The 15324-nt window shown below is 39.0% G+C and overlaps 1 protein-coding gene across 2 annotated transcripts in view; it reads right to left on the bottom strand.

Moving 5' to 3' along the window:
• Positions 1 to 734: 734 nt before the first annotated feature.
• The window catches only part of BRINP1 (BMP/retinoic acid inducible neural specific 1), a 754539-nt gene continuing 739949 nt past the window's right edge, over positions 735 to 15324 (bottom strand). For both annotated transcript variants that reach the window (XM_063432378.1, XM_063432377.1), the window contains one exon: positions 735 to 3159. In XM_063432378.1, the coding sequence (XP_063288448.1) occupies positions 2019 to 3159 (1141 nt within the window). In that variant the 3' untranslated portion in view covers positions 735 to 2018. The remainder of the gene's footprint in view (positions 3160 to 15324) is intronic.

Here is a 15324-nt window from a genome sequence, read left to right on the forward strand (position 1 = left end):
GTCCCTTTCATTTGAGTAAATCTGCATTGCCACTTATAGGTAAACACATTATTGGAATCGGATATCTACAAAATACACAATTGAGCAAAAAGAGCAGATTTAGGCTGGTTTTGTGTATGTTACATAGTTCAAGATGCCTGAAAAAAAAAAGAATAAAAATTAACAAATATATAAATACAAGAAGTTGACATCTTTAAGCTCATTCTGATAGTTATAAAGTTGGAACACCAAATTAAAGTTAAAAAAGTCCCCAAACTATTGACCACTAGGAAAGAATATTTTTAAAAAATGACAAACAAAATTCATTATCTTCAAAAGCAGAGTGTAAAAATGTTTCAACGTGAAATTGGTGATTTTATTTGTTGTTTTTGAAGCAAAACAGGAAAATAGAAAGTCAGATAATATTATTCAGCTATTCTGTTTATTTTGTGTATCACAGAGAGTTAGGTTACTGTTATTGACAGGAGTAGGATATTACCAGGAGACATGCATGTGCGCACATTAACCTAATTTAAGTGATTATCTTACTATACTAGAAAAAGTAAGAAATAATGCCAAATTGATGTTTATGGTATTAACGCTAGCAGAAAGTTGAAATTAAAGCTAGGTTGATATAGAAGAAGACATTTGTGAAAATAATGGTTGATATTTATCGGTTATAGCTGCAGAAATAAAACAAAAAATAAATAATAAAGGCAATGTGAGCATCCTCTCATATTATAATATTATAATATAATAAATTATCCTATAATTTGGAATGGTTATGTGCATCAAATACATCAAAATACAGTAAGGTAAAATGGGACGAACTTTGAGACATGTTATAATTAAAACAAGTGATTTTTGTGTGCAGTAAATTGCACATTACATCAGATAAAACCAGCAAAGAAAGCAAACAGAATATTTTCATGAAATGTTGAGGGAAGTTGATATATTTATAAAAAAGTATTATGTAGTTAAAAAATAAAAAATATGTTATAATTTGAAATTCAACCACTTTTCACTTTATATTTATCATGTAGAAATCAAGTGCATTTTTCTATTTATTTAATGTATCCTACTGCCAAGAACCATCAGACCCAAGATCTATCATAAGGTGCTATATACAGTGAAAATGTTGGTTACAACAAGGATGACATAGCCACAACTGTGTGCAATTGTATAGTCAAATATCACTTTCAGAGTTATTTACTAAAGTGAGAATTCAAAGCAAATTTCAAATTTAAGGTTAGAAGAGCGAAATGGAAAGATTCTATACGTCAGCTATGCTTTCAGTTCAGCTACTCTGGCCTTAAATTTCAGAATCACTTTATTCATCATGAATTCCAACTTTACTAAATAATCCTGCCACTGTATCAAGGACAGATGACTATAGTTTGATGACCTGTCACTCCATGTGATACTCAAAATTGCATAAGTTGATGAATAATTCCTTAGCAAAGAAATGGTATCTCTAATAACTACATCTTATTATAACAATTTGTTTACATTTGCATACTTTTAAATATCTACTTTACAAAACAGGAAAGCGCAAGTGGAAGCCAAAATGTAAGTCAAAATAAAAAAATAACACACTTTAAGATACCGTAATTTCATATCTATAACTAATCCTGCAGCACCACACTCCACAAGACTAGCTACAATAATACATAAACAACAATAGAGTAAACCAGTGGTCTGTCGAGCATAACAAAAAGTCAAATTAGCAGTGTGGGCATACTCTTTATCACAGAAGTTTAGGAGTTTAAGATGCATTCATACTAGGCAATTTAAGGGGCCATTGTAATTACAACACAAAAGGCCATGGCTTGTCATTTTACTTGAAAGTTACTAAAATCTAAAGATTTTTGGAATAGTAAATATGTTTTATATAATGCAGCATAAATTAAAGTCAGGATTAATAGTAGTTACCACATTGATTCAGTTGGTAAATTCTAGAAATTCCTAAGGAAATTGGTCAAGTATAGTTTCAAAATAAACATTACAAGAATGGTCTCTAGAAGTATTTAGAGTAGAAGTTAACATAATTTAAGTTTCATATGATCGGTCTGCTTTAGAACTTCAGTGTTATACATGTCCAGAGCATGGTTAATTCGAATGATCTCACTGTTGGTCAACTTCAAACGGTGCTTCAGCATACAGGTAAAGAGGTCCAGCTGTGGCTTCCCAGGCCCAGCTGGTGGGGCAAGGCGATTGATGCGCTCCCGGATATCCAGCATAAGCAGCATAACAGAGGAGGAGGAATAAAACTGACCACTTTGGGAATATGACTGATTGACTTGCTGAACTGCACTACGTAGAAGGTCTGGATTAAATCTTAGGCTATATCCATACAATTGGACCTCAGAAATTTTTATATAGAACTGACGTTTTGAAGGGTCAGAGAGATCAATAGGCCCATGGCCGGTCTCATTTCGCATGATTGAGGGCAGACGTGTGCGGCTCCTTAGATATATGTGCACAGTCTCAAAAAATGTTTTCCAGCGGTTGCCTAACATCAGGGTCCAGTTGAAACACTGGCTGTTCTGCAGTCGTATCTTTTCCCATTTTGGATAGCCATATTCTCCAAAAGGCATACTCCAACCTTCTGAGTGACTCCCACTGAATGGATTGACATAGACAAAAAAGCTGGGGTCAAGAGTTGTGTTTCGGGCTTGGCAGATGCGCATGGACATTCCAATGACCATGTGAATGAACTCCACCCTGTTTTTGTTGCTCTTTAAGGTGAGGGACATCCTTTTTCTCCAACGTGGGTCAAAAAATGTATCTAACCGAATTTCATTACTGATGAAGGTGGTATGAACATGAAGCCGGGAATCCATTTTTTGCAGTAAATAATGAAGCTCTTGATCTTGGAAATCAAGCTCTGTTTCAAGGCTCATGAATTGCTCACTACGCTCAGAGTCCACATTTTGTGCCTCACAGCGACCCCTGTACAGCTTAAAGCCTTTGTTACATGAACCACACAGGGAGATATTAGTCATGCTGCACATAGCACAGCTCTGATTTCCTCCGATGATGCAAGGGATGGGCCTCTGACAAAGAGTGTTGCCTCCATGGCATACACAACAACGTTGACTTTCCAAGAAGGTGCCCCAAAAGCCATTTTCATTACAATAAAGAAGCGACTGCACATGAGAGAGCCACTGTTGAATTGACCTAAAAAAAGACATAGAGAAAGACATTAAAATAAATACATAATTTAATTCACTAAAGCATTGCTTCCAGTCTTCAATGGATTTTCATTTTTGAGCTTATACTACTACTGACTACTACTTTGCCAAAAATAAAAATCATTAGCAACTTAAAGGGTTACTTCAAACAACATAAGCAGTTCACAGATTTGAAATAGATCTGGGCTGGCTAATGTTAAATTTGTACATCTTTGCGCACATATAGCATGCTGGTAACATACAACCAATAGTGGCATAGCCAAACTCTAATATGCCTCCCATATCCTATCCTCAGCCCATCATCCCTTACATCCCTCTCCCTGCAGTAAAGGGGATTGACACCACCAGAGGTGGAGACTGTCAGTAAGGGTTACTCTAGCCATAAACAGTGACTTATTAAAAACAATGTTTGTTGATTGAAGAAACGCTTTAACTATAGACATTTGTCAATAAACTGCAATCTTTAAGGTTGGATTCCAATATCCAATGTTGAATGGGTTAGGCAGTAGCCAAATGACAGGCAACAGAGGGTTGTAGTCAATGGAGTGAATTCGAAGCAAGGACTAGTTACCAGTGGGGTACTCAGGGATCTGTACTTGGACCCATTCTCTTTAACCCCTTAACACCGCAGCCAAATGTACAAGTTGTGAACGAAACAAAATGTAAACAAAACCTGGCATTTGCGCTATATGTCTGTCAAACCGTAATTCACCTCTTTCATATTAAATGCACCCCCCCTTATTATATATCATTTTATTCAGGGGAAACAGGGCTTTCATTTAATATCAAATATTTAGCAATGAAACATAATTTAATATGAAAAACATGGGAGAAAATAAGATTTCTTTTTATTTTTTTAGTTCTACATGACTTTTTAACTGTCAATGTCATAATACTGTTTGCTTTAACTGCAATAAAATACACATATTTGTATTCAGCAAAGTCTCACGTGTAAAACAGTACCCCCTATGTACATGTTTAATGGGAAGTTACAGGGTTTAATGGGAAGTTACAGGGTCAAATATAGCGTGTTACATTTGAAATTGAAATTTGTCAGATTGGTTACGTTACCTTTGAGACTGTATAGTAGCCCAGGAAATAAATTTACACCCATAATGGCATACCATTTGCAATAGTAGACGACCCAAGGTATTGCAAATGGGGTATGTCCAGTCTTTTTTAGTAGCCATTTGGTCACAAACACTGGCCAAAGTTAGCGTTAGTATTTGTTTGTGTGTGAAAAATTCAAAAAACACCAATTTTGGCCAGTGTTTGTGACTAAGTGGCTACTAAAAAAGACTGGACATACCCCATTTGCAATACCTTGGGTTGTCTACTATTGCAAATAGTATGTCATCATAGGGGTAATCTTCATTCTTGGGCTACCATAGGGTCATAAAGGCAACGTAAGCAATCTGGCGAATTTTAATGTGAAAAAAATGAAACACAAGCCTTATATTTGACGCTGTAATTTTTGAAAACACCATAAAACCTGTACATGAGGGGTACTGTTGTACTCGGGAGACTTCGCTGAACACAAATATTTGTGTTTCAAAACAGTAAAAAGTATTGCAGCAGTAATATCGTCCGTGTAAGTGCTGTTTGTGCGTGAAAAATGCAAAAAACGTCACTTTTACTGGCGATATCATCGTTGTAATACATTTTACTGTTTTGAAACACTAATATTTGTGTTCAGCGAAGTCTCCCGAGTAAAACAGTACCCCCCATGTACAGGTTTTATGGTGTCTTGGAAAGTTATAGGGTTAAATATAGTGCTAGCAAATTAAATTCCTTATACTTTTGGCATGGGTTGTCAGGCAGGTCCCGCTAATTGTAATTAATTAGGATACCTAATTATGCAAAATTATTACATAAATATATGTGTAGAATTAATATATGTATATATATACATATGTGTATATATACGTATATATATATATATATATTATTTTTTTTAAATATAGGTATATATAGTGATATATACGTATATATTTACCGTATATACTCGAGCATAAGCCGACCCGAATATAAGCCGAGGCCCCTAATTTTACCCCAAAAAACTGGGAAAACGTATTGACTCGAGTATAAGACTAGGGTGAGAAATGCAGCAGCTACTGGTAAATTTCTAAATAAAATTAGATCCTAAAAAAAATATATTAATTGAATATTTATTTACAGTGTGTGTATAATGAATGCAGTGTGTGTGTGTGTGTGTGTGTGTGTGAATGCAGTGTGAGTGTATGAGTGCAGCGTGTGTATGAGTGCAGCGTGAGTGTATGAGTGCAGCGTGAGTGTATGAGTGCAGCGTGAGTGTATGAGTGTGAGTGTGTATGAGTGTGTGAGTGTGAGTGAGTGTGTGAGTGTGAGTGTGTGAGTGTGTGAGAGTGTGAGAGTGTGAGAGTTGCAGAGCCTTGGTGGAGGTGGATGTTTTTTTTTTATTATTTAAATTTGTATTATTTAAAAAAATTTGTTATTATTTTTAATTATTATTTTTATTTATTGAATTATTATTATTATTATTATTATTGTATTATTTTTTTATTATTTAATTATTATTTTTTTTTATTATTCATTATTTTTTTTTCGTCCCCCCTCCCTGCTTGATATATGGCAGGGAGGGGGGCTCCTTCCCTGGTGGTCCAGCATTGGTAGTTCAGTGGGGGGAGAGGGGTGCTGGCAGAGCTGTACTTACCTCTCCTGCAGCTCCTGTCAGCTCCCTCCTCCTCCGCGCCGTCCGTGCAGCTCCCTCTGTCAGCTCACAGTGTAAGTCTCGAGAGAGCCGCGGCTCTCGCGAGACTTACACTGGGAGCTGACCGAGGTGCTGAACGGACGGCGCGGAGGAGGAGAGAGCTGACAGGAGCTGCAGGAGAGGTAAGTACAGCTCTGCCAGCACCCCTCTCCCCCAGTCTGTATTATGGCAATGCAAATTGCCATAATACAGACAATTGACTCGAGTATAAGCCGAGTTGGGGTTTTTTAGCACAAAAAATGTGCTAAAAAACTCGGCTTATACTCGAGTATATACGGTATGTATATAGATATATATTATTTCGTTCTACGTGTATTTTGATATAAATATATATATATTAATATCACAATACAGTTAGAACGAAATAAAACATCTATATATTTTTTAATATTTTATTTTTAATTATTTTTTTATTTAATTTTTTTACGTATTTACATATTTTTTTTTATATTATTTATAAATATATATATAACAATAATTATATATATATTTAATCAGTATCAGTCTACGTGTAATTTGATATTAATATATATATATAATTATATATATATTAATATTAAAATACACCTAGACGGTGTATGTGTATGTGTGTATATGTGTATATATATACTTAGATCATATATATATAATATATATATATGATCTAAGTATATATATATATATATATTTTTTTTACACTTTTAACTTTATTTTATTTTATTTTCAGCCAGCAGGGGGACCAACTGTCATTACAGTTGGTCCCCCTGCTGGCAATACAGAAGCCAGCTATACCGGCCATGTGATTGTGAGGTCCTCGCAAGGACCTCACTCTCACATGACCGGGAGGGACCGGAGGAGGCAGATCTGCCGCGGGGGGGCTCCCTGGGAGTCCCCCCAACCGCGATCGCCGGCGTGGGACCACCGGCGACCGGGTAAGTAAAAAAAAAACGGCGGCGTATATTTACGTCCTGCGGCGTTTAGAGCCGCTTTTAAAAGGACGTAAATATACGTCCGCCGGACTTAAGGGGTTAATATTTTTATTAGTGATATTGCAGAAGGTCTTGATGGTAAGGTATGTATTTTTGCTGATGATGCTAAAATTTGCAACAGGGTTGATGTTCCAGGAGGAATAAGCCAAATGGCAAAAGATTTAGAAAAAATTGAAAAATGGTCAGAGCTGTGGCAACTGACATTTAATGTGGATAAGTGCAAGATAATGCACCTTGGACGTAAAACCCAAGGGCAGAGTATAGGATATTTGATACCCTACTAACCTCAACATCTAAGGAAAGGGATTTAGGAGTAATTATTTCAGATGACTTAAAGGTAGGAAGACAATGTAATAGAGCAGCAGGAAATGCTGGCAGAATGCTTGGTTGTATAGGGAGAGGTATTAGCAGTAGAAAGAGACAAGTGCTCATGCCATTGTACAGAACACTGGTGAGCCCTCACTTGGAGTATTGTACGCAGTACTAGAGACCGTATCTTCAGAAGGATATTGATACTTTAGAAAGAGTTCAAAGAAGGGCTACAAAACTGGTTCATGGATTGCAGGATAAAACTTACCAGGAAAGGTTAAAGGAACTTAACATGTATAGCTTGGAGGAAAGACGAGACAGGGGGAATATGATAGAAACATATAAATACATAAAGAAAATCAACACAGTAAAGGAGGGGACTATATTTAAAAGAAGGAGAACTACCACAACAAGAGGACATTGTCTTAAATTAGAGGGGCAAAGGTTTAAAAATAATTTCAGGAAGTATTACTTTACTGAGAAGGTAGTGGATGCATGGAATAGCCTTCCAGCTGAAGTGGTAGAGGTTAACACAGTAAAGGAGTTTAAGCATGCGGGGGATATCCTAGACCTAAAGGGACACTATAGTCAAGGTTAACACAGTAAAGGAGTTTAAGCATGCGGGGGATATCCTAGACCTAAAGGGACACTATAGTCACCTGAACAACTTTAGCTTAATTAAGCTTTTTTGGTGTATAGAACATGCGCCTGCAGCCTCACTGCTCAATCCTCTGCCATTTAGGAGTTAAATCCCTTTGTTTATGAACCCTAGTCACACCTTACAGCCTTCCATAAACACTTCCTGTAAAGAGAGCCCTATTTAGGCTTTCTTTATTGCAAGTTCTGTTTAAGATTTTCTTATCCCCTGCTATGTTAATAGCTTGTTAGACCCTGCAAGAGCCTCCTGTATGTGATTAAAGTTCAATTTAGAGATTGAGATACAATTATTTAAGGTAAATTACATCTGTTTGAAAGTGAAACCAGTTTTTTTTTCCATGCAGGCTCTGTCAATCATAGCCAGAGGAGGTGTGGCTAGGGCTGCATAAACAGAAACAAAGTGATTTAACTCCTAAATGGCAGTGAATTGAGCAGTGAAATTGCAGGGGAATGATCTATACACTAAAACTGCTTTATTTAGCTAAAGTAATGTAGGTGACTATAGTGTTCCTTTAAGATAAGGCCAGGGACTAATTAAAAGTATTTTGAAATATTGGGCAGACTAGATGGGCCGAATGGTTCTTATCTGCCATCACATTCCATGTGTGTTTTTCAAAGATTCACAACAAAAAGGAACAATATTATTCTATTTACATCATATAATTTACAATAAAAAAAATTATAAAATCTGATGACAAAATGTAAAAAAAAACACCTTTTCTAATTTTTACCCCCCAAATCTTTTACGCATCTGTAACTGTCAAAAAACACCCATGCTAAATAGTTTCTAAATTTTGTCCAGAGTTTAAAAATTCCCAATGTTATTAGCTTTTTTTGGAAAGTTATAGGGATATAAGTACAAGTAACACTTTGCTATTTCCAAACCACTTTTTTTTTCTAAATTAACGCAAGTTACATTGTAACACTGATATCTGTCATGAATCCCTGAATAACCCTTCACATGTATATATATTTTTAAAAGAAGACAATCTATTAAAATTGGGGTATTTTGACTCTTTTCATGCAACCATTTTACCACCAATCTATGCCAAATTCAAAAAAGATAATACATGATTGCTGATTTTTTTGACACACATAGCAATTTAGGAATACATGTACAGAGAACTTTAAGGGTTACTGCCAAAGAACACCCCAACATGTGTTCAGCAACATCTCCTGAGTACAGTGATACCAGTGTCTAGGTGTGTCGGGTTCTCTGGGGGCTAAAATACCTTATTTTGAGAGTGGGCATTCCAGTTTTCCAACTTGGAATTTTCGCAGCTGGGCATCATGCACCCATGTCCTATTTGGGACCATTTTGAAGCCGGACAATGTAATTTACTCTCGTCAAACCATATATTTTGGAAAAGTAGACAGCCTAGGGTATTTCAAATGGTGGTATTTTGACACTTTCCATGCACTAATTCTACCACCAGTCTTTGTCAAACCTTTGGGTAGTCGTTTTTGTGTGTTATTTTTCTCTCACATTGTACTTTAGGCATGGATTCTCAGTTCATGTTATGTGTTAGTTCCTGTTATGTGTTACTGACAAAAAAATATGTGTTCTGTAACATCTCCCGAGTACAACAGTGCCCCCAATGTATAGGGTTTATACAAACTTACAGGAGTTAAATATAGGGCTTTCCCCTTTTCCATGTTTGCACATTGAAATTTGCCAGATTGGTTTGCTGGGCCTATGTTGCCTTTGAAAGCATATGGAATGAAAATTAACCCTACCATGGCATAACATTTGCAAATGTAGACAACCCACGGTATTCAAAATGGGGTATGTACAGTCTTTTGTAGTAGCCACTTACCCACAAACGCAGGCCAAGTTAATGTTCATATTTGTTTTTTGCATTTTCTTACACAAAAACTGCACTTTTACTGGTGATTTCATTGTTGTGATATGTTTTACTGCTTTAAACACTCATATTTGTGTTCAGCAAAGTCTCCCGAGTATAACAATACCCCCCATGTACAGGTTTTATGATGTTTTGGAAAGTTACAGGGTCAATATAGGGCTTGCCCGATTCAGTTTGCCAGATTGGTTTGCTGGGTCTGTCTTGCCTTTTGAGACCATATGGTAGTCCAGGAATGTGAAATAATCCCATCATGGTATACCATTTTCAAATGTAGACAACCCAGGGTATTCAGAATGGGGTATATCAAGTCTTTTGTATTAGCCACTAAGTCACAAACGCTGGCCAATTTTTTCCAATTTATGTTATATATAATACGTGTGAGTGTGTATATGTATGTGTGTATATATATATATATATATACATATATATATATATATATATATATATATATGTATATACACACACACACACATATATATATATATATATACACACACACACATATATATATATATACACACATATAAACTGCAAATGTCCCGCACTCAATGTACCGGTCTTGTGCTTGCCTCGGTGCTGCCTCAGCCTTCAATATATACAGATGAAAAGAGTGCACTCGAAAGGTCTTCTTAAAGATATAAACAATTTATTGTGCCAAACTTCAAAGACATACAAGTTGACGTTTCAGTCCTCGTGGGACTTTTTTCAAGTCTTGAAAAAAGTCCCACGAGGACTGAAACGTCGACTTGTATGTCTTTGAAGTTTGGCACAATAAATTGTTTATATCTTTAAGAAGACCTTTCGAGTGCACTCTTTTCATCTGTATATACATACATATATATATATATATATATATATATATATATATATATATATATATATATATATATATATATATATAAAGGTGATCCTCAATCAATGTCGACAATGGTCCAGGAGATTAATGACATGAATGAACCAGTGAAATTAACACTAACAGCAAGTACAGAGGGTGTTGATTTCCTTGATGTCCACATATACAGACAAAACAACCAACTGGCGTATAGACTGTATACAAAGCCTACTGATAGAAATACAATATAGCACTCGGCTAGCTTTCATTCGAAACATCTCAAAGCCTCATTACCATACTCACAATTTCTAAGGGTACTTAGAAACAACTCGGAACCTCAGACAGCACAACCACAAATTATCGAAATGTGGAATTAATTCAAGGAAAGATGTAATCAAAACTGAAAGAAACAGTGGACACCTATTGGCGCATCTTAGCTAATGATCCGACACTGCTAGCAAAATTTCGACGACCACCCATGATGAGCTATCGGCACGACAAGAATGTCCGTGATCTTTTAGTTAAAACGGATCCCACACACTGTTATATGAAGGTACAACAGCGAATAAATTTGTTTTAGATCTGTTTTATTGGTTTGTTAAATGAGCGGTCATCCCACGCAGGGGAGGTATGCGAATCATAATAAACATATGTCAGAGGCATTTACCACAAAGTGTATTATAAATCAGATTAAAACAGTCGATGCCTGGTAAGGCAAAAAAGTTGTGAACATATGTTGCGTATAATTAACGTTACTGGTAATACGAATTATCTGCACGCATTAAGCTTAATCTAGAAATTCAAATAAAGTTTGCAGCAGTATGCTGAACTTGGATTACATTTGCCCTCTGGCCTAACAGCTTAGCACATGTTGAGAGAATTATGGTGTTGGATAGCATAAATTTGTATCATGTAAAACATATTCTGAGTAGGCAAAGTGAAACAGCTCATTTGCATAGTAAACATACATCAGAGGCATGTGCCACAAAGCGTATAATTGATCAATTCAAATATTTAGTGCCTGGTAAGGCGGAGAGGTTAAAGTATGTGAACATAAGTTGCGTATGCTTAGCAGTACCAATAATACAAATTATCTGCAAGCATTTCGCTTAATCTAGAGATTCAAATAAAGTTTGCAGCAATATGTTCAAACTTGGCTCATATTTGCCCTCTGGCCTAACTGCTAACGCATGTTGAGAAAATTATGATGATGAACAGCATATATTTGTATTATGTACTACATGGCCTGAGTAAGCAGAGTCAACCAACTTATTTAAACCTGGGCTGCAAACGTGGTATAGTGCAGTTGTTATTAACAGTGATGAGAAACATAAAAGCGAGTCACTTTGTGTGTAGTCTGACGTAGACTGCAGCGAATGATGCAATTAGTGGCGTACACACGACCCATGGGGCCCCGGTGCGAAAATTGATCCGTGCCCCCCCCCCATGCTTACTCTGCGCGGGCCGGGGCCGCAACACATGGCGGCGGGCACCTGGTCGCAGGGGTTGCAGGACTGCGACCCCTGCGACCGCGGTATGTACGCCAGTGCATGCAGATGCACACACACTTAAAGGACCACTACAGACACCCAGATCACATCAGCTCAATGAAGTGGTCTGGGTGCCAGGTCACTCTAGTTTTTTTTTCAATGTTTGTGTTTATTGTTTTCACAACGAAAAAAGTAGTAGCATGGGGTACAGAAAGGAAAATGGGGAGGCAGTGGCGTACATACCAGGGTCGCAGGGGTCGCGGCTGCGACCGGCCCGGCCCACCAGGGGGCCCGGCCGCCCCTGCGACCCTGTATGTACGCTCTGGGCCAGCCTCTTCTCCTGGGGGGCCCTGAAGCCGGCCACCTCCGGGCCCCCCGAGGCTGGCCCTGCTTACACCCGGCGGGCAGTCAGGCTGGCCGGTGCGTGAGGGAGCACTCTCCCCTGAGTGCTTCCTCTTCAGCTCCCTCGCACACCGCACTGATACCGGAGCCGGAAGATGACGTCATCTTCCGGCGCCGGCATCCCTACGCGGCGCGCGAGGGAGCTGAAGAGGAAGCACTCAGGGGAGAGTGCTCCCTCGCGAACCGGCCAGCCTGACTGCCCGCCGGGTGACCGCCCCCCAGGAGCCCAGCAGCACCACTGGACCCCAGGGAATCCCCTCAGCACTCCAAAAGGTAGGGAGGCTGGGGGGATTACATTTTAAAAAAAAACATGTGTAAGTGTGTGTGAGTGTTAGTGTGTGTGAGTGTTTGTGAGTTAGTGTGAGTGTTAGTGTGTGTGAGTGTTAGTGTGTGTGAGTGTGTGCGAGTTAGTGTGAGTGTTAGTGTGTGTGTATGTGAGTTAGTGTGTGTGTGAGTGTTAGTGTGTGTGAGTGATTGAGTGTGTGAGTGTTAGTGTGTGTGAGTGAGTGTGTGTGTGAGTTAGTGTGAGTGTTAGTGTGTGTGAGTGAGTGTTAGTGTGTGTGTGTGAGTGTTAGTGAGTGTTAGTGTGTGTGAGTTAGTGTGAGTGTTAGTGTGTGTGAGTGAGTGTTAGTGAGTGAGTGTGAGTGTTAGTGTGTGTGAGCGTTAGTGAGTGAGTGTTAGTGTGTGTGAGTGAGTGTGAGTGTTAGTGTGTGTGAGTGAGTGTGTGTGTGAGTTAGTGTGAGTGTTAGTGTGTGTGAGTGAGTGTGTGAGTGTTAGTGTGTGTGAGTTAGTGTGAGTGTTAGTGTGTGTGTGTGTGAGTGTTAGTGTGTGTGAGTGTTAGTGTGTGTGAGTGTTAGTGTGTGTGAGTGAGTGTTAGTGTGTGTGAGTGAGTGTTAGTGAGTGTGTGTGAGTGTTAGTGTGTGTGAGTGTTAGTGAGTGTGTGTGAGTGTTAGTGTGTGAGTGAGTGTTAGTGTGTGTGAGTGAGTGTTAGTGTGTGTGTGTGAGTGATAGTGAGTGTGTGTGTGAGTGTTAGTGTGTGTGTGTGTGTGTTAGTGTTTGTGTTAGAGTGTGTGTGTCTGCTAGTGAGTGTCAGTGAGTGTGTTACTGTGTGTGTCTGTTTATTTATTTATTATTGCCATTTATATAGCGCCAACAGATTCCGTAGCGCTTTACAATATTATGAGAGGGGGATTTAACTATAAATAGGACAATTACAAATAAACTTACAGGAACAATAGGTTGAAGAGGACCCTGCTGTTACTGAGTGTGTTTGTGTGTGTGTGTTAGTGAGTCTGTTTGATGTCTGTTAGTGAGTGTGTGTTTGTCAGTGAGAGTGTATGTTTCGTAAGTGAGTGTGTATGTATGTCTGCCGCTGAGTGTGTCTCTGTCAGTAAATGTGTGTGTCTGTTAGCTAGTGTGTATGCATTTGTTCGTGAGAGTGTGTGTGTGTGTGTCTTCAGCACTTACCTTTCTCCAGCGCCGGACTCCCATGGCGCTGGGGATCCCTCCGCCTCTCAGCTCCGAATGCGCATGCACGGCAAGAGCCGCGCACTCATTCAAACCGCCCATAGGAAAGCATTACTCAATGCTTTCCTATGGACGTTCAGTGTCTTAAAATGGCGGAAGTGCCTCTAGCGGCTGTCAGTGAGACAGCCACTAGATGCTGGATTAACCCTCAGTGAAACATAACAGTTTCTCTGAAACTGCTATGCTTTCAGCTGCAGGGTTAAAACTAGAGGGACCTGACACCCAGACCACTTCATTGAGCTGATGTGATCTGGGTGTCTGTAGTGGTCCTTTAAGTGTGTGTGCATCTGCATGCACTGGCGTACATACCGCGATCACAGCCCTGCAACCCCTGCGACCAGGTGCCCGCCGCCATGTGTTGCTGCCCCGGCCCGCACAGAGTAAGCGCGAGGGGGGGGGGCCCACGGATCAATTTTCGCACCGGGGCCCCATGGGTCATGTGTACGCCACTGTGGGGAGGGTAAAAGGTACAGTTCAGTGTAATAGCATTACATGTTCAACCAGAGCAATGGTTTTATACAATCATAATAAACAATATAAACGCTTAATTTATGCAATTGGCAGATCTAACATTCGTGTTCTATGATAGGGTGAGCATCTGAAATGCTAACAGTGGTGTAGCTGGTGATGTCTAGAATATTGACGTCTTCCCTAGTCGTTATACACGCTTATTGCTATATTTCAGATGGAAAACAAATGTACCACGGTAACAGGAAAGGGGGTGACACAGGGGGTGGGAGTGAAGAATACGGGAGGAAGGGGGGATGGTATACTTAGGCTACGTCCCTGAATACTAATATCTCAGTCGTATCCCGGCATATATAATGGTGTTGCTCGAGAGTGTTTACTGAGGTAAATATATCATCTAGTAATTTGGTGTGTCGTAGTTATCCTATGGTCGTGTGGATGGATCTAATGTAACGCTGTGTATTTGAGATTTTTTACTTGTGTTCGGTGCAGCTGCCAGTTTGCCCACCTTTTAGCATGTAACTCTGTTTGGCCTTTCAACCTGTATGCCATGCCTTCATAGTCAGCGATAGCGTCAATTCTGTTCCACACTTCTAGAAGGGAAGGAACCTGTGTACTTTTACAGTGACTGGCTATGCTGGTCTTGTAGACAGTTGCTGTCAGTAGGTGTATAATCACCCATCTATTGTTATCTACAAGCAATTCAGGTGAAAGATGGAGCAAATAACATTCCGGTGTGAACGGTATTTTACGTGATGTTAACAATTCAGCTTGGGCTATCGCTTGCCATATTTCCCTTAACAAGGGGCAGTCCCAGAATACGTGTCTCATGTTTCCCTTATGGAGATGGCACCTCCAACACATGTCAGGTACAGAAGGGTAGA

Source organism: Pelobates fuscus, chromosome 9, assembly GCF_036172605.1.
Source record: "Pelobates fuscus isolate aPelFus1 chromosome 9, aPelFus1.pri, whole genome shotgun sequence".
NCBI lineage: Eukaryota > Metazoa > Chordata > Amphibia > Anura > Pelobatidae > Pelobates > Pelobates fuscus.